At 37.6% G+C, this 21323-nt stretch overlaps 1 protein-coding gene across 2 annotated transcripts in view; it reads left to right on the forward strand.

Annotated features, from left to right (window-relative positions):
* The window catches only part of SYNE3 (spectrin repeat containing nuclear envelope family member 3), a 104237-nt gene that overhangs the window by 16081 nt on the left and 66833 nt on the right, over positions 1 to 21323 (forward strand). For both annotated transcript variants that reach the window (XM_081329122.1, XM_081329123.1), the window contains exons 2-5: positions 10482 to 10639; positions 13858 to 14030; positions 15650 to 15959; positions 19939 to 20100. In XM_081329122.1, the coding sequence (XP_081185248.1) occupies positions 10496 to 10639; positions 13858 to 14030; positions 15650 to 15959; positions 19939 to 20100 (789 nt within the window). In that variant the 5' untranslated portion in view covers positions 10482 to 10495. The remainder of the gene's footprint in view (positions 1 to 10481; positions 10640 to 13857; positions 14031 to 15649; positions 15960 to 19938; positions 20101 to 21323) is intronic.

The following is a 21323-nucleotide window of genomic DNA, read 5'->3' on the forward strand; positions in this document are numbered from 1 at the left end:
ACCAGCTGCAGCAATGAAAGGTAACACTAACTTCTCCGTGGAGATTTAGAAGTCATCTGCAGATGTCTTTGTGCATGTAGATTAGGATAAAATGGATCTGCAAGTCATCATATTCCATGTGATAAGAAAACAAAAGTGGAATTTGGAGCAAAATATGTTTGGTGGTAGAAATTTCTAGATCTGTGTATGGTTGCTAGGGGCAACCAGAGAGACAGTTCCAAAAAGGAAAGGTAGCAGTCAAATGATCAAAGCGACACCCCTTTTTAATGGGTGTTGATGCCTGCCCACCTTGGTGAAATAGTTGACCATTTTGATAAATTTGTGCTCTTGCAAAGATCTGCAAAACTTCATAGGCTTCCTGTGGGTGAGGAGAAAAAGAGCCAAGCACATCTTCAGGGACAGTGTATTCCCTGCAGTAGGGACCCTAGCTAAGAAATTCTATTTTCTAACCCATGGGCCAGAATCTTAAGGAGGGCAGACCCACCTATGTATCATCTGAAATGCTGAAGTAATACAATGGTATGTGGAAGTGACCTTGAGGAATGAGGGGAAGAGATGCTGTCTAGGAAATGATCAGACAAGAGAAGGAGGAGCCCTCAGTGAATGTCAGAGGAAGAAACTCAGAAAGGACAACTTTTCAATTAGAAAAGTTAGAAGAGGTGGCAAGAGATCTGCGCCTTCAGATTTTCAAGATTCTGTTAATGTTGCTTTACAATAAAGTGGAATTAGCTCATCTGGCTGAGTTTTCGGTCTAGTTTACCTGGGAGGACTGACAAGCAGCGAACAGGTTTGTGAGGATTCTTTTTTAATTAGCTCAGAGTAATTGCAAGGAACACTTTTTCATAGACTTTGGGGAGAAGCTAAACCTGATATTCCTATAAGATCTGCAATTTGGGAAGTATTTATGAGGATATTTAGTTGGAAAACCTTGAACATATGTATAGATTTAATTTCATCTGTGTCCTACATGTTTAGTTTAGTTTAGTTTAGTTTTATTAAATTTTTATACCGCCCTTCTCCCGAAGGACTCAGGGCGGTGAATAGGGCATATAATAAAAAATACAAAAATACAAAAGTTAAAATAGAATTAAATTAATGCCCAAAATAAAACAATAAAATATACAAATATTTAAAACCCTAAATTAACTCCCCATCAGGCCAGGCCAGCTTGTTCGAATAGGTGGGTCTTTAACCCGCGCCGGAAGGAGCGGAGATCCGGTGCCATCCGGAGCTCAACCGGCAGTTGATTCCACAGAGCCGGGGCGCCCACAGAGAAGGCCCTCCCCCTGGGGGCCACCAGCCGGCATTCTCTGACCGGAGGCACCCTGAGGAGGCCCTCTCTGTGGGAACGCACAGGGCGGAGGGGAGTTGACGCCGGCAGCAGGTGGTCCCCGAGGTATTCCGGACCCATGCCATGTAAGGACTTGAAAACCATCACTAAGACCTTGAACCTCACCCGGAAGACAACTGGTAACCAATGCAGCTCGCGGAGCAAAGGTGTAACATGGGAGTACCGGGAAACTCCCAAGACAACTCTCGCGGCCGCATTCTGTACCAGTTGGAGCCTCCGAGTGGTCTTCAAGGGAAGCCCCATGTAGAGAGCATTGCAGTAGTCAAGACGAGAGGTCACGAGCGCATGAGTGACCGTACACAAGGCCTCCCGGTCTAGATAGGGCCGCAACTGACGCACCAGGCGAACCTGAGCGAAAGCCCCCCTAGTCACGGCAACTATATGATCTTCTAAGGTAAGCCGCGAATCTAGGAGGACTCCCAAGTTGCGTGCCCTATCCACGGGGGGTAAAGACTCACCCCCCATAAAAAGAGATGGAACATTTTGAATGTCCCGGGATGCCGGAATGCACAGCCACTCAGTCTTGTCAGGGTTGAGTTGAAGTCTGTTCCTCCCCATCCAGACCCGAACCGCCTCCAGGCAACGGGACATCACAGCGAGGGCATCACTGGGGTGGTTTGGGGTCGAAATAAAAAGTTGGGTATCATCAGCATATTGTGTGCAATTACTTCTCAGAACTGATTAAAACTATTTTATTCTGTTTTTCTGTTTCAGTATTTGCAGTGTCTAACAGCATAAAACTTAACTGATGAAAACAAAGCCAGACAAAAGGGAAATATATACTTTATGCACTGATTCCATAATTAATCAGCTAAAGCTTAGTATAATTTACTGGCTAAATCAATTAAAAGTTACATCTTCTTTACTACCATTAATTTTATCTACTGAATTAATGAATAAATTTCAAAGGCAGTTAGTAATATGTTATAAATATAGTCCCCATAAGGTTGAAGTAAACTATTTCATGGAACTTAATAAAAAGATTTGAGACCTCTGGATGAATGGAACCAAATAAAGTTAGCATGGAAGAAAAGATGGCAGGTTAATTAGAGCAGATATGGATTATGTGCTCTGCTATAACAGGTTTTTTGTTGTTATAGGTTGCCAGAAATGCTGCAAAGCTCAAGAAGTGACTGCATTGATTTTATACAGTGGGGTACTTGATTTCTGAGCTTGGTTAATTTCTTACAGACATTTCATTACCCAATATGGTAACATCATCAGTACTAGAAGGGATTGGGGGTTGCTCTCAGTTAGGCTTAGGGTTATGAACCAGTGGACAGTATTACAGAGGAGAGGAAAATAATGTGTGTCTCAGAATCAATATCCATAAAAAGGAACCATTGGATAAAATTCATCCAACACGTTTAACTTGGCTATTTTAATTATCTGAATTAGCCTATTTCCTAGGTTTGTACAATATATTCAATCAAAAACCAATCAAATGAGTCACATACAACAAAAACAATATGAATGTGATTAGAAAACCAGCTAAAAATACTATGCAACTCTATCTATTGGCTCTTTAAATGCAGTGGGAACACAACCATATAGCAGGACAACTAGTAGGCTTCATATTCTCTCTTCTCTGACTTACTGCTGAAGATTAGCATAATTGGACAGATGTGAAAATTAGCATAATTGGACAGATGTGAAAATCAAGCCTATAGACAGTGACACATCTGAGCGAGAGTTGGGTCAGTGTTTACTTACATTAGGGCTACAAAATCTGGTTTGCAAAAATGCAGGTGACTATAGCAATGTTTAAATTTTCTCTACCTATTTTCTGTCATCTAACAGTCATCCAGATTTTTGCAGTCTCATGCCAGTATCCCTATTTCTACCTTACGTGGGCTACTGTATTAGATTTTCCAAATAATTTTCCTCTGTGAGGAAGAGTAATTATTGTATTATCATCATCAACAACAACCTGGTTTGATATCAGTGCAAGATCTTGTATTGGAGGTAACATATAAGGTTGCAGGCTGCTGTTTCCTCTATGGCAGACACTCATCCTCATCACTACTCCATAAGCTTTTTCATCCAACAGCAGCTAAATCAGCATTTAGCTCTGCTCTGAGAACTCCCCTGAAGGATAGGTTCCGCCTGTTTCCAGGATCAGAAGCAGCAGGCTTCCAATAAATGTCACTTCCTAGGAAGCAACAAGGAGAGAAGGCTTTTACATATTTTGCATTTAGCTTCCCATAACTGATTTCAATGGCATTTAGACAGGGCAAAACATAAATATATCACTTTTATTTTTCCTATTTTAATACCGATATGACAAGGGTTGTCAGACTTGAAGGAACTGCAATTGTCTGTTATACAGTAGGCTTGCACAGGCAAAGCAGAGAGTAAAGCTTTGCTTCTGCTTCGCTTGGGCAAGTCTGCAGCTGGTTTACTCAGGCTAAGTCAGGAACAAGCCCAGAGTGAGTTTTGAGATTCTCTGCAAACCTCTTAAAGTTTAAGAAGATATGTGGCTCCATCTAAGTGAAACTTTCAGAATGACATAAATGCTCATATTTGCAACGGAGGTTTCTGGGTTTCTGTTGGTTGCTTTTAAATGTAATGATAACATAGGTGATTCTTCTGTTAGGGCTCACTATAGGCTTCCAACTGTAAGCTACATATGAGCGCCACGGCAAAAGACTTAGAATCATTGAGTTTGAAGAGACCTTGGAAGTCTTCTAGTCCAAGAAGTGCTAGCAGCAATGGGTCAATATAATCAGACTGCAAAAGGACAGAATGTGGAGATGCCCTCTTAGACGAACTGAGTGTGCTCACTAGATGGCAAAGGAACCACTTCTGGGGTTGAAAACATATGTTTGTAATCCAGCACACAAACTTATGCACAGACATAGTCGGAGTACTTTATGGAAAATAACAGAAGTGCAGGCAAAAGTGAGTCATAAGGAAAAAGCCTATTTTACGGTATATGCCATAGCTCTAAATAGATCTGCAATATGAAAGTTGTTGATTTTGTTTCTGAAGAAGCCACACAGACATGAAGTTGTCAGTAGCTGCCTTATCTACTTGGTCAGGCAAGTTTTTGTACTACTGGTGTTTGTTTTTGTCAATGCTATTTTGCAGCGTAACCCACTTGGAGCCTCGACAGCATGAAAAGGCATGGGGTGGCTGGATTGTCTAGACGTATGTAGCTTTGGGATTATTATAATGTTCAGAACAATTTTGGTCAGAGAATCTTAATTAATGAACCTTGTCCCATAACAAAATAGCAAGGATTGTTCTCTTTGAGCCAATTCCTATTGCTTCCAGCTTTAATATGGTAGTTTTGCATGTGAACTTCACTTGCCATGGCAATTTTATAGGGCTGATTATTAATATTCAAGTCTAAACACAGTTGAGCTTGACTGTAGAATTCTTTATTTCTAATCTAAATGAGGTTTAGTTCAAGAATTGTAAAATAAGTAGGTAAATAACACTTTCTTCTTTTAGAAAAATTAAATCATAGGATGGGGTACAGTAAACAAGTGAAGGATGAACATAGCCATAGAATAATTAAATACAATACAGAATTTTTCTTGTAGGGATAAATGAGTGATTTTAAGCAAATTGTAATTCATATCTCCAAGATTAATAATAGTCTGGAACACCATTCTATTTTGAATTATATTCTTCTCCACTAGAAAAAACTTTTTTAAAATCCTGGTATTTGGGGAAATTGCATACAAGATTACACACACATATTTCAGCTAGATGATTTACAAATGTATGCTGTATTTGTAAGTACATACACACAGCTTGTAAATCATGTGTTTCTAACAAATAGAAACAAAGCTGTCCATCCATCCATTGATTGTACTCCATCCTTAATACATTCAATTTACTTTGTTCTCCTAATGTACTCAAGTGACATAATTAAGTGAGCGGAAATATTCTTTTGCACACGTGTTTTTGCATGTTTCAGAAATATTCATTCTTCACAATAAATTACATCCTGTTCATACTGTTCGGCTATCATCAGCATATCTTAAAACGTCACTAGAAATTGAAAACTTCAACAACATCAACAACATTTACTCAGTCAACTCTTGGGGTTTTGTGAGATTTAATTCGTCATCTTTATCTAGCCCTATGCCTGAGCCCTATTCTAATCCAATTATTATGATAAATATATCTACAGTAGATGGAGCTTTAGAGTTTACCTAGATAATTTACTTTGTATCTTTTAAGTAACTGAACAATATACAATTATATACTATTGATTTTTTAATCAGAAATATATAAAAATCACTTGCAATTTCATTTAAAAATAATTTTAACCAAAACACCAATGAGAGCAAATATGAATGAAAAGTCATATATATATATATATATATATATATATATATATATATATATATATATATATATATATATATATATATATATATATATATATATATATATATATATATATATATATATATATATATATATATATATATATATATATATATATATATATATATATATATATATATATATATATATATATATATATATATATATATATTAAAGATCAGGGCAATTAGAATTATAGCTTACAGTATTCTGAATTTACAACTATTTCCACTTTTTCCATCCCTGTTTCTCATGGCCTTCAAAATTGAACATTTTATTACATTTTTAAATAGTATCGAGAGATAAAGACCTAGACAATCAGAAACATAATAAGGGAGGCTGTTCTTTCAACAGTCCAGAGTTTTCCCTCTCTCCAGACAAAGCCGGTCACCTCTAGCCAGTTTAGAATTATGGGAGTTATTCTTCAGCAAATCAAGGGTAGGGGAGGCTGAACACAGTATTTTAAATATGTACAAAATATTCTACAATTTCCTTGCAAGAGTTTTACAATAGAGTTTACATTATTTTTGATTTAACTCCAAAAAGGCCCTTAATTTACAACTCTTTAAAGCAGGTGCATCTTTTCCAAGGCACCTGCCAGAGGAGCCTGAATGATGATGCATTCAGACTCTTCTGTACTTTGAAGCACCTTTTCACAAGGAAGTCTGAAGCACTTCAAAGTCCACATGAGCCAATAGCTTCCATCCATGCTGCTTTTGGTGTGTGTGTGTGTGTGTGTGTGTGTGTGTGTGTGTGTGTGTAGAGTCTTCATTCATGCATGCTAAATTGTCACCACAAAATATTATCTTTTTTCTTCATTGTGAAGAAACACTTCTGTTCCCTAAATGAACTCTGCCGTCTTTAAAGGAAGCTTCATCGTTGCACCAAATTCCAATTTATTACATGCCTGAGGACATTTGTGCTATGCGATTGTTAAACAAGAATGAGGAGTGGCAATAAAAACAAAATAATGACTTTCAAACTTCATGTGTAACTTAGTTATGATAACCTTGATTGAAATGACACAAACCCATTTTATCTCAGCACAAGGCATTTATGATCTCGTAAGACAACGTGCCCAGTTATCACCCATTCTTCTTCCCTCTTGGAGCAGACCCACCACTTCATTTACTGAGGTTTATGGGACTTCCAGACAGTGTAACAATGTTTTTTTTTAATGTAAGTGGCAGGTGAGAATCTGAGATTTCTCACCTTCCATAAATAGAAGCACTTTAGACTAGCACAAAACCTTAATCTATTACAGTATCTTAGAGGATATACCATGCAAGAAAGTAGGGAAGAACTTAATTGCAGCTCTCAAAGAAGAACAAATAGAACCAAGAAATTATTAGATACTGTAATGGGAATGACCTTCAGAGACGGGGAAGACCTGCAGACAGGGGAACAGTCGGATAATAATAATAATAATAATAATAATAATAATAATAATAATAATAATAATAATAATAATAATAATAATAAGAAGAAGAAGAAGAAGAAGAAGAAGAAGAAGAAGAAGAAGAAGAAGAAGAAGAAGAAGAAGAAGAAGAAGAAGAAGAAGAAGAAGAAGAAGTAGTTGGAAGGGACCTTGGAGGTCATCTAATCCAACCCCCTGCTCAGGCAGGAAACCATTATACCATTTCAGGCAAATGGCTGTCCAGTCTCTTCTTAAAAACCTCCAGTGTTGGAGCATTCACCACCTCTGGAGGCAGGTTGTTCCGCTGGTTAATTGTTCTAACTGTCAGGAAGTTTCTCCTTAGTTCTAGGTTGCTTCTCTCCTTGACTAGTTTCCATCCGTTGCTTCTTGTCCTGCTTTCAGGTGCTTTGGAGAATAGCTGGACTCCCTCTTCTTTGTGGTAGCCCCTGAGATATTGGAACACTGCTATCATGTCACCCCTCACTCTTCTCTTCGTTAAACTACACATACCCAATTCCAGCAACCGTTCCCTATATGTCTTGGCCTCCAGCCCCCTAATCATCTTTGTTGCTCTTCTCTGTACACTTTCTAGAGTCTCGACATCTTTTTTTACATCGTGGTGACCAAAACTGGATGCAGTATTCCAGGTGTGGCCTTACCAAAGCATTGTAAAGTATTAGTACTTCACTTGATCTTGATTCTATCCCTCTGTTAATGCAGCCTAGCACTGTGTTGGCTTTTTTGGCAGCTGCAGCACACTGCTGGCTCATATTGAAGTGATTGTCTACTAGGACTCTGAGATCCCTCTCACAGTTACTACTATTGAGCAAGGTACCACCTATACCAGAGGTCTTCAAACTCGGCCCTTTTATGACTCATGGACTTCAACTCCCAGAATTTCTCAGCCAGGCAAGCTGGCTGAGGAATTCTGGGAGTTGAAGTCCATGAGTCATAAAAGGGCCGAGTTTGAAGACCCCTGACCTATACTATACCTGTGCATTTGATTTTTCCTGCCTAAATGTAGAACCTTACTTTTTTCACCATTGAATTTCATTTTGTTAGATAGCGCCCAGTGTTCGAGTCTGTCCAGATCCTTCTGTATCTTATGCCTATCTTCTGGAGTATTGGCTATTCCTGCCAGCTTGGTGTCGTCTGCAAATTTGATGAGTTCCCCATCTATCCCCTCATCCAAATCGTTAATGAAGATATTGAAGAGCACTGGGCCCAGAACAGAGCCCTGGGGCACCCCACTACACACTTCCTTCCATGTAGATGCAGTTCCATTGAGGACCACACGCTGAGTACGGCCTGTCAGCCAGCTACGAATCCATCTGGTGGTGATGCTGTCTAACCCACATTTTTCTATCTTACTAAGTAGTAGGTTGTGATCTACTTTATCAAATGCCTTACTGAAGTCCAAGTAAATTATATCTACAGCATTCCTCTGGTCCACTAATTTTGTCACTTGGTCAAAGAATATAATAAGATTTGTCTGGCATGATCTGTTTTTGACAAACCCATGTTGACTTTTAGTGATGACTTTGTTTGCATAAGTGGCAGCTTAGTCTGCAAAAGAAATGTGGACATGGCAAACATCTCAGAAAGGATTGTCCCTAGTTTCTTGTAAAGATATATTACAGTAGTATTACATAAACACATAGAGGAGCTACATGCCATTCATGTAAATCCATGCATACAGTGGAATCCTTTAGTCAAATAAGTTATTGACAAAGAAGATATGCTTTCAGTCTGCGAACAGAAGTTTGAAACAAAGGTTCAGATCTTCAAATTCTGGGTGTGAGCGAATACAATCAGATTCCTTTTTTTTAAACTAAGTCTTTATTTACATTTCGTGTTAAAAACACACCATACACCAACAAAGACAAAAAAAACATTTACAATATACAGAAAACGAAGAAATCAAAAAATTGGAAGCCATTTCAAAAAAATCAAATTATATCTACTTCTAAACTGACAATTATATTCCACTCACTAAATCTCTTATAACTATCCAATTCCAAAGCTTATTCATTAACAAAAACTATATCACTTCATTTTTGACCAACCTCCAAGCCACCCTCATTTCTTTAATCTTTTATCCATCCAAATATACCATTTATTCCATGATAGAAATGCTGGTGTCTCTTCTTTACCCTTCAACTTCTTGGTCAATGTGTCTGCTTCTGCACAATCATGTATTCTCCTAATTATAGCTTCATCCGGCAGGGTATGATTTGCCTTCCAAAATTGAGCATACCCCATCGTCGCTGCCATTAAGATATGTAAAACCAAATACCATATTCCCCTCTTAATATTTCCAGGCCTGAGGCCAAACAGATACGTCTCTGGTTTAAGATCAACTAAACACCCTGTAATTTCCTCTATCCATTTTTGGATCCTCATCCAATATCTAACCACTTCCAGACATGTCCACCATAAGTGGTAATACATGCCAATCCCTTTACCATACTTCCAACAATCAGCCGACAATCCGGGAAACATTTTGGAAAGTCTAGCCGGAGGGAGATGCCATCTATAAAGCATTTTGTATATGTTCTCCTTATATGACGTGGAAACCACCAGCCTCATATTAATCCACCAAATCTCTTCCCATTTCTCAAGTGGAAGTGCATAACCAAAATTCTTCCCCCAGGCAATCATCACGTCAGATTCCTTTTAATATGGTGACGAAAGTGGAAATGGTGGTGGTGGTGCTGATGATGGTACCTACAGTATATTGAAATAGTATGCAGGGTGAGAAAGCTTGCTTTCTGATACGCTAATTTCACAGTTGATTTGGATGTGAAGACGACCTGGCTGTGATATCTGTCACCCCATTGGTTGCCAGGGTTGATTCAGATGATCTGGCTGACTCCTAGGTGTCTCCTTCCTCCCTTACCATTGTATATGGTCCTTCCCGAAGCTGCACACTTAGTGGAAGAGGATGACCATCTCAGATAGAAGGAGTGTACCTCTCTTCAGTCAAGAGTGTAAGATAGTTACGCTCCCCTACTAGAATTTCCAAGCAAGTTCATAGTCGATTTGTTGCAATGATTGGTTGGTTGATAATTAGGAGATATACTTGGTCGAGTATTTGATCATGTAAATCTATATCTACAATGTGGCCCCATTTTAAAAAACAGATCTAAAGTCTCAAATCTGTGTCAATTTAACTGAGCTTAGTGGGACTTAATTTAATGATAAACACTATTACTTACATTGTTCGCACTTTGAATAATGTAAGTGATCATGTCAGTGGCTTTGATCTCTCCACCTAACATACCAAACATGCTCTGAATGAGAGAATATTGCACCCTATCTCTACACCTCCTGTTTAAAATGCTTTTATGTTCATTTCTCTCTGCCCAGTCTCTTCTAATGCAATGATCCAGCAGTCACAGAATGAATTTGACAGCAGTGTGGAGAAAGCAGAAGATTGGATGAAGACCATCCAGGAGAGACTGCGGATCAATGACGATACTAAAGGGCCTCGGTCTGCCTTGGAGGCCAGACTCAGGGACACAGAGGTAAAAAGAACCGTTTTGCAGAAACCATTTTTTTAAAGCTGTGATTATTGTATGAAGGCATATTCTGGAATCTTGCTTCAGTTGCCCCTCCTGACTCAGATGCACAATGGTGACACCAAAACAATGACCCCAATGTGTACAGTGTGATACACATAGTGTGAAAAGAAACCAATGTCCTTCCCATACAATTTGTCTCTAGTTTCCTCTGTTCAAAAGTACAGATAGTCCTCGACTTATGACCACAACTGAGTCCCAATTTTTTGTTGCTAAGCAAGACATTTTGCCCATTTTACAACATTTCTTGCCATACTTGTTAAGTGAATCACTATAGCTGTTAAGTTAGTAGCATGGTTGTTAAGTGAATCTGGCTTCCCTTTTGACTTTGTTTGTCAGAAGGTCGCAAAAACGATTTGTCATAAATAGGAGTCAGTTGCTAAGCATCCGAATTTTGATCACGTGACCATTGGGATGCTGCAATGGTCATAAGTGTGAAACATAGTCATAAATCACTTTTTCCAATGCCATTGTAACTTCAAATGGTCACTAAATGAACTGTTGTGAGTCAAGGACTATCTTATGCTATTTAAGTCTATGTAGGTTGCATTTAGCTGTCACAATTCATTGACAGGCATGAATCTTTTAATCAGATTATTGCCATTATAGCATTCAGTGCTCTAATGTGGTCACAAAGGCCCTGATATGAGAATGTCTAGCCCAGGACTATAAGGGTATGAGGACCATGTTCTATACTTTTCTGTGATTAACTTAAAATTATTAAACATTTAATGCTAATTTGCAACTATTGCTGTAATTAAATTATTCTGGCTAATGATACCTGTTTTTTGCTATTGCCTATTAAAAACATTTTTTTTAAAAAAACACATTCTTTCTAAGCTGGATTTTTAATAGAGTCACTTGCTTGTGAGATGAGTGGGTATATAAATATGATGAAAAATAAAATATATTCAAGCTTGTCTCTTCCTGTAGTTGTTCTCCTTGACTTTAGTCTTAAAGGTAGTGAGCAAACTTCCTGACTTAAATCCATTATCATGAATATTGACAGAGGAGATATAAGAAAGGGACAAATAATGCCATGCCTATGCTTACATCATTGTGCAAATGACGTAGCTATTTCCAAAGCCTCTTCTTACACTGAATTTTGGATAAAAATTAAGCTCACAAGTTGCACTGCACTGTAGGCATTAATGGGTGTGGATTTTTTCCACATGCATCAGGATTTGTGAATCAGCACGCAAAAATATGGCATATCTACCAAGCCATCAGTTATAAGTTGATACACTTTAGGCAATCATAAATGATGCTTATTATGTGGTGGAGTCATGCTATTCCTAAAATTATGCCCTCTGGTTATCTAGATGGGGAATTAGAGTAGAACTATATTCATCATGCTTTTCACAGATATAATTGAAAGAAGGAAAGTTTTAAAATTTATTGTATTTATTAATGCTCACTAAGTAAGTCTGTAGTATTTCTCCAAATGTTGCTAATTACATTTTCCTAATGATTGTCCTCTGTGATTATTCCTGTTTGGGCTGCTAGGAATTATAATTCATTAATAGGTAAAGGGCCATATGTCCCACTTCTTCTTTCAACTAAAGAGCTGTGCTCCACAGGAGCATTTATAAGAAATGTTAAAAACATCAGGATGGCAGCCATGACTATGCAATCTGGTCCTGTGTTGTGCATGTGGTCTGTTTAAAAATGGACATGATTTTGATCACATGGTTGTGGCCACCATCATTTTGAACTTCCTCTCTGGATATCGGGTGCTGCTCCAGAACCATTGCAGGAAAGTGGATAAACCTGTTGGGCTGAAAGGTTGAATGAGATATTATTTTTATTGATGGGACCTTAATTTAATCCACTGTTCTTCATTTTTTTTTCACCCAAGTAGCTGGCTATAGTGTTTGTTTGGTTATGTAATCCCTCTTTCAAACAACCCATATTACATAAAAAAGAATAAGATATATTGGAGATAAATAGAATTTGGCAAATGTCTCCTATATACTAATAGAAATTCATTCTTCAAGTGTGGTTTTTGCCTGGATTTTCCTCCTCATCCATACAGAAGAGGATGGTGGGCATAAAGTCAGGGAAACCTCATGTATGCATATCCATTGTTCTACTATACCTTGCAATTAGCAATAGAAAAGTGCAGAAAAGAATGTGGGAAAGGAGTAAGAAAGTAAAAGTCAAAAGTTTAAGGCAGGATAGAAGAAAAAGAATATCCTACTAAAATTAGTTTACAGCAACACTATCCACTATACCTCTCCAAATCTTACTACATTGTCAATCAGCCCTTGCAAGGGAATTCCCAGAGTGTCAACAAAACAATAATTAAAAAAAGATCTTTAGCACATAAAATATTCAGATAAAGGCAACGTAGCGTTTGCCTGTCCACCACCAAAGTCCTATGGAAATCTGCTGAATGGCTTTAGTTCGATTGATTGTAGAGGCTTGGTATTACAGAAATGCTGCAGATCAGGTTGCATCTGTTTTCAAGATCACAAAAGCAGTTCCAAAGGGGGGGGAGGAAAGAAAAAACTCACTATTTCAAGATAAATAATCTCAGCAGTATCATCTAATCTGAACAGACTCCACACACACACTTGCTTTCTTTGACATGCATACATGCATCTACACTAGCAGCAATTTGTCCCCTATCCAGTATTTTTCAGAGCAAGATGCACAAAATTGCACTATAAACGTGGAGGTCTCATTCTGCTTATAAATCCTCCTTGCTAGAAGATTAATTTGCAGTTCATTAACTTGATTAAATCAATTGATGTGACTGTCAATTAAAATGTGCCCCTAATACCGTAGCATGATCTTAGACCAGCTTTATTCACTGGGAAAATGATGACACATAATACAGACAGACACAATTTACATTAAATTATGTCAGCTAAAATATCCCTGTGCATAAATTATTTTAAAGCCCAGGAAGGGAAGATTGAATTAACCCTATTATAAGAAACCCTCCTTTACCCCCAGGTTTCTTCCTTTCCATCTTACTCACTCATTGCATTTCCTTCTGTTTACTTTGAACAAAGCAATCACTATTCTATAGTCCGTAATGTTCCAGTGTTAAAAAGAGTATAGATCTAGTTTTCTTTTTAAGTATGTTTCTGCAAAAAAAAAATCCCATTAAAGAATATATTCATGTTTTCATTTTCATGTACAATTCTTCCTGATAGAAAATCTGTGCATTGGAACCTGAAGGCCGGTTGAAAATGGATCTGGTCCTAATGAAGGCTGATGCTCTACTTCAGTGTATCAGTGAGGAACAAAAGCATGAAATATTATCCAGGCTAAAGGATATTAAAGCCATGTGGGAAGAAACAGCCATATACATTACTCATTGTCACAGGTGAGATTCCCAAGTGCCCCCAATTAGGTCTCCCACCAATGACTTTTAAGAGTTATCTGAGCAGAAAACTCTTAAGCCAGACTGAAAATGACAAATTTGTCCACCTTTGTCATCATTTTCTGAAGATTCTGGTTGATTTTCTAGTTTGCCTATGAAAAATGTATCTGCTTTAACTAGGTGAAGCTGGATGAGTAGCACGTAATCATGGTAAATGAAACGTAATCCTTAGAGTCCAGAGATAGTATCAACCCATAATAAATAAGTTTGGTTCATTTCAAGTGGTTCAAATACCTGTTTTTAGACACCCAAATCATGGGCCAAGATTCCCTTGAAAAAGAGAAAAATATGGTATAAAATGAGCATTTAAGGCCATGGCATCCTCCTGGGCTTCATTTAGCAAATGAGGATGCCTGCCCAGTTTTTTTTAATACCATTCTGTATGATGGAAGAAAATCAATCAATCAATCAATTCTGATATTGCAGTGGGAATCAATATATGATAGGAATACAAAGAACCATTGGTGCATTAGCCCTACCAGTATTTACAAATTTTTTAAAAAAGTAGCTGGTCAAGCAGGCATTTGGTAATTAGGGATGTGATAATTACATACAAACATAGCAAATAAAGTGGTTTGCCCACCTGGGGGAGGATGTTTTGGGATTCCATAATGTACAAGGCACTACAAAAAGAGGAAACAATCAAAGAACATGAGGCAGACATAGCAGAAGATGGAGAGAGAACATCATTGATGCACTATAACAACGTCAATTAACAATGGTTGAGGCTGCCAAAAGAGCAAGACCCAGAACTTTGTATATCTGTCAACACAAGAGGTGGTGGTGGTGGTGGTGGTAATGGTGGAGGAGGAGGAGGAGGAGGAATGTGATAATAAGATGTCTGGGAAGTGTATCGCAGTATTATTTATTATGATTTTATGAAAATTTGAATAAATATTTGTGATTTTATAGACTATTTTGTAATATGTTATATCTTTTATTATTAACCCCAGTTCTGTAGGAATTTTAGGTAGTACATTTCCCAACACTCCTGAGATACAAAGAAATTGTTCAAGGCTCTTCTCCTTGCAAAACATGTGATCTCTTAGTTTGCTATGAATGCCTTTAACTTTGATTTGCTGAGGAATAACAAGTCATATTTTCCCAATTCCAAAATTATAGCCTATCAGAAAGGAAAGAAGTAGACTGTAGCAAAGGAAGAAGAGGCCCAAGAATTCTTCAAGGCTTTTTTGTACAGCATTAGATCATGGATTAATGTGATAACTAAAGCTAAGCTTGTTCAGAACCTCTTTAAAAAGTTGAAAGAACAGTAATATGAGGGAAAAATACATGTGCTGGTACTGGAAAGCAACCATGGTGGCAGCATTTACCTGGAACAGGTTGGGGGCCTTATAGACAAATGCCATATTTTGATGTTGGAATTTATTGGCAAGTACCATTTATATTTTGTAGACTATCTAGTTTAGCACCCTCTGGATACAAACGATCACCTACTGCTGGTCACACTATCTGGAGATGATGTAAATTAAATCCAGAACCACTCTCTTTAACGTTGGAGAAGATAGAATTAATGTGTCTAGTTGTCTTTTTTGTTTCAACAGCCGCATTGAGTGGGTGTGGTTGCATTGGAGTGAATACTTGAAGGCCCAAGATGAATTTTACACCTGGCTTCACAATTCGAAGGTGACCTTGGAACCTGACATAGAGTTGCAGCTTGGCTTAAAGGAGAAGCAGTGGCAGCTTAGCCATGCTCAGGTCCTACTGAAAGATGTTCAGAATCGGTCATCTTTGTTGGATCGGCTGCTAGAGGAAGCCCTATCTCTGTATAATCGGATTGGAGATGCAAGTGTTGATGAAGATGCCAGGGAAAAGATGAAGGAGGAATATGAAGAAATCAAGAATGAAGCAGAGGTGAGAAAAATTCAGAGTGAAGGCCAAACAAAAGAGCAAAGTAGATGTTGTAGTAGGGGTCCTCTCTTCCTCTTCCCTATATTTAATTTGCCTCACAGCTATACAGATCAGCAAATTCCCTTCCGTTTTGATCAGGAATTGCAGATGTTGGCAGAGATCATATATTACCATGCTTCTCTTTGGCCCTGGTGTTTGAATAAGCCACATTGCCCAGGTTCACATATAATTTACAAATCACAAAGATTAGATTTGCTCATTAAACTGAGCCACATAAATCAGTCAGTGGGTTGAGGACTGAGGCAGGCAAATTTGATAGGATAGACATGGTCTCTTTTCTATGTGTCCTTTTCTCATGCTTATGAAGTATTTTATACCTCTTGTAAATAATGGCTTTTCTTCTCTTAGCTGAGCAGATTTAATGCTTCCATTGATTACCAGCTAGGAGTAACAAGCATTCTTCTACCCTGCTAATAAAAGGTATTTTCACTGTTCTGCCTCCTTTCTTCTCAGTTTTGACAATTATACTACTGAAATATTTCCATATCTTTGTTTCACCTGTGTTCTCATTACGTCTTCCGCTATGCATAGCCCAAACTCTTGGGTGACCATTTATTATTACAATAATACTGCATAAATAATTACTGAAGACTGCCTCTCATTTTACCTTGTTAGAATATCAATGATATTTCAGTATTTAGATGCAGTGTAAATTAGTAGAAAGCTTTTGCCCTAAGCTTTTCATTTGGAATCAGGAGTAGGCAACCTCGGCTCTTTTATGACTCATGGACTTCAACTCCATGAGTTGAAGTTGAAGTCCATGAGTCATAAAAGAGCTGACTTAGGGCAAAGGTTTTCTACTTATTTAGAAATATTTCAGAGTATAGTATAGTTGACAAAACTGAGAAGAATGGAGGCAGAACAGTAAAAATACTCTGTATATGTCGAGTGGAAGAAAACCTTTTTTATTGACCACTTAATGAATGGGTAAGGTTATTCATAGGCATGGTGAGTAGAAAATCCTATCCCACTGTTTCTCAAAGTTTAGGAACAGTGTAGACACTCTGCAGTATCTGAATACATGATGTCATACTACTATGAATTTCATTATTGGTTTATCTCATCTGTTTATTTTCACATTTCAGACTGAACCTACACACAGGAATAATTTATATACTGTTCAGCCTCTTGCTCATCCTTCCAAACAACTTCTGAAGCTTCCAAATCAAATTAGGGTACCACATCTGTCTTGGGTTTAATTTTAAGCCTTCTTCCCAATCATATAATCCCCTAAATCTTTGAGTCATAGAGACATTTAAATGAAATGTCTTTTCATATTTTATATAACGGCCATAATAAAATTACTCTGGCCCAAATATGAAAGCAAATAGAGAGAAGAACTATTATAATCTGCCTGTTTGGAAATGTGTGCAGTTAAAAGAAAACATTCATTTGCTAACAAATTTATTTGTTGCCTAATTGTTGCATTGGTTACACTTGAAGAACAGTTACAGAACTTTACTCTTTGGTTTTTCAAGGCTGTTATTGTACATTGTATTCCAAAGAAGGTTGTGTTCCTGATGCACAAGGCACAAATCATTCTTTGTGATACATTAATTAAAGTTTATGGTTCATAATAACCTTTTCTGTAGAGCACTCTTTAGGGTGGTTCCTGTGAAAAATGTCATACTCCCTATTCTTCTGACCAATGATTAATTGCATTTCTAAAACACTCCGTTTTCCATAATGATAATTGCTGGTGAGAGACTCTAAAATATAGTTTCTTGGCTTTAAATTAACCTTGCTAACATTTTATTTTTGTACTTTATTTTTATTCTGATTTTAGAAAGGTAAGTAAATTATCCTTATAAACAAAGAAATACCCTAGAAAGAAAGGGGAGGAAGGAGAAAAATGTTTGAAGCAAACATACAGAACAAACAGAAAAAGAGCAAATCACAAGCAGTTATTTTTCTGTTAAAATTCATTGGCACATTGTAGCTTTTTTTTTTAACCAAACAGCCCTTTCTGTCTACTTGTATCAGTTCAGTGGAGTCTCATCCCTCAGAAATGAAGCAAATCTACACCAAGTTACAGCTTAAGGATACCCTAAAGTATTTTTTCCTTGTAAAGAAAACCTTGATAGTATTGTAAATAATCATATACCCTTCTTCCTTTGGCAAATAATTCCTCTTTCTTTATGTTTTTCAAACTCTGCTAATAGAGGGTTACTCTGCTACTTGCAGCGATACTGCATTGCATGAGTGTGTGTGTGTGTGTGTGTGTGTGTGTGTGTGAACAATGTGAATTCAGTTGCCCATGTCTGAAGGTCAACGATGACATACAGTAACTCCCTTTTCATTTTAGCAGTGCAAAACTTTAAACAGCCATTGCTATTTTTTTTGTTTGTTTGTTTGAATTTATAGGTAAAGGTAAAGGTAAAGGTTCCCCCGCACATGCGTGCTAGTCGTTTCCGACTCTAGGGGCCAGTGCTCACCTCCGTTTCAAAGCCGAAGAGCCAGCGCTTGTCCGAGGACGTCTCCGTAGTCATGTGGCCGGCATGACTAGACGCCAAAGGCGCACGGAACGCTGTTACCTTCCCACCGTAGTGGTCCCTATTTTTCTACTTGCATTTTTACGTGCTTTTGAACTGCTAGGTTGGCAGAAGCTGGGACGAGTAACAGGCACTCACTCTGTTACGCGGCACTCGGGATTCGACCCACCAAACTGCCGACCTTCTGATCGACAAGCTCAGCGTCCTAACCCACTGAGCCACTGTGTCCCTGTTTGAATTTATAGGCCACCCCAAACTCCAAAGGACTCTGTGAAATCCCTTATCCAGGATTAGGACCCTTGTTGTGAGATGCAGACGTTCTCAGCTGTTTTTTCTCCTGTCAATTGCAATGAAAATTACACACAAACACACACACACACACACACACACACACACCAATGGTACTGGCCTGAGGTGGGAAGGGGAGAGCCTGTGGAAGGCTCTCTCTCCAGAAGCTAATTTTGGAAAGAGCATTTTTATCTAACAAATGACAGAACAAAAGTTTTATTCCTCTTTTATTCCAATTGCAATCACAAGCAATTGGGGCATTCACAGGAGAGTGTCAAAAAATTCAAAATGGTGGCTCCATTCATCCGGTTGTAGCAACCATCTTCACTTTTTTTTTACACTCCCCATGAATCCCCTTATCTGCAGTTGTCTTGAGCAGACAGTGGTGGTAGCTATTGGTTGTAATACTATTATAAAGAGAGGAGAGTAATTCAGAAAAAAATTAAATCCACCTCTGCTTGTAGACTTGTTAATATGGAGGTCTCAATGGAACTTCCATATTCCAAGGCAGTAGAGCTGGAAAACAGGCTGCTGGATATTTGATAGGTCCTTGGTCTCGTCCTTTAGCAGAAAAGTATCCAGTTGATCAGTGTTAGCTAACCCTGGAACCACACTGGTATATATTTGCACAGATGCCCTGAAGGAACTGCCTGTACAGTTTTCTTTATATTTAAGTTTTTTTTATATATTTCTTTATATTTTCCCACAAAAAGGGGGGAAAGGGGGAGGAATTAAGAAATTTGAATAACCCGCACAGGCCCCCCCAGTGGAAACATGACATTGAAAAACCTGCAGAGATAATGCATATTGAACTGTGCATTTTTGCTTGATGTTCTCTGTGATATTTACTAAAAGTATTTTTATTTTCAATATACTATTTGAAATGCTGTCATTAATGAGAAGTTGTCTTACTAAACCTTTCTTCCAGCACCGTCTTTCCTTCCTTGAAACAAAATGAAAGTCTTTAAAATATTGTATTTAGTTAATTAAATGCTAATAATTATGGCTCACTTGGACCTGGGATATGTTAACTGTTTCAAATTCCTGAAAACCACCAAATGACATATGAGAAGAAGAATTCTTTCTGCTCTGGGTTTATAAGATAAATAATCTTTCCCTTTGGGATATTTCTATTATTTCAGAGAAGAGTGATGATACTTGAAAAGATAACAACAGAGCACAAGCAATATAAGACCAATGTTGACCAGTTTCAGCTATGGCTGACTCAGCTAACAGAAAAATTAAACTGCTGCCTCAATCAAGAATCAAAGCTGCCAGTAGAACATAGAATTAAAGCATTACAGGTATTTGATAGCTGTAATTATTTCTGTGAAGATGCTGTTTTGCCAAGAAGTCAGAGTTCTGTTTTTTAAGTTTCCAGGAACCTCTATGGAGGAACCTTTTTTTAAAAAAAAATCAAGATTACTTCATTTGTGCAGTTTTAACCAACATCTTGATCTCTTTAATTTCCCTGAAACATGCCCATTATTTTCCCATAGGCAGGGACCTATGACATACTGAAATCCTGCTCCTTGCACTATTTGTATTAACGGCATCGGTCATAAAAAACCAGGTTTTTTTTCCCGCATGGAATGAAAAATCATTTGTAGAAAATGCTTTCTAAATGTAGATTTCACCAGAGTTACTTTTATTTTTAAAGAATTGTGCTGTTTTTTCAACACTGTTTTCAGTAGCTTTTTAAGCATTATTATTTACAGTTTTCTGAGCAGAAGTTTAAAGCTCCTGGAGCTTCCTTTGGCTCCAGCAAAATCCAAAGAATAATATTCATGCTGATTATTACTGGAAATGCATTGCAAAATATCTTTATATCCATATTCAAGAATGATAAATCTTTAACATGACATATAGAATCAAATTTGAATTGATTTTACATTTGTTGTATTTTTAAGTTGTCAAGATTTACTGCAGCCATGAAATCTAGTTTACTAAAATTTGGAAGTTTGCCCTGTTTTCAGAGGCTGAAGCTCTGTTATCATAAGACCAAAATATAGAACATTCTTGAAAATATTTCTGGAATCTTTTTTTTTCACTGTATCTGTAGTACATGCCTACTATCCCAATCTTGTAAGAATTTTTGGAACTAGTCAAAAGCACACTTAGAACAGAGTAAGCAACATTGTGAGCCACAAGTTATTGGACAAAAGGTTTTTAAGAACAGAGTGTGGTGTCAAAGCAGTTAAACCAGTCTTTGAAGTACATAAATTTGCTTCTTTGTATGATACTTAATACAGAGTTCCTTGAACAAATGCAAAGAGAAGAAGAAAACCAAACCATATGTTAGGGATGTTAATCCAGGGAGACTAGAAGCCAATATGGCTGGTGGGATCTGCAAACTCAATACACATATATGTATTTTGTATGCACTGGTGACTGTAGAGCCATGTTTGGTGATCAGTGCAGTTCATGGATTATATGTATTATATGTATTGAGTGGGATCATTGTATATGTATGGAAAGTCTACCCAAACTATGTTTGATCGTATTTTTTATGATACCTTGGGAAAGT

The sequence above is a fragment of the Vipera berus genome, assembly GCF_964194415.1.
Source record: "Vipera berus genome assembly, chromosome: 1".
Taxonomy (NCBI): Eukaryota; Metazoa; Chordata; class Lepidosauria; order Squamata; family Viperidae; genus Vipera; species Vipera berus.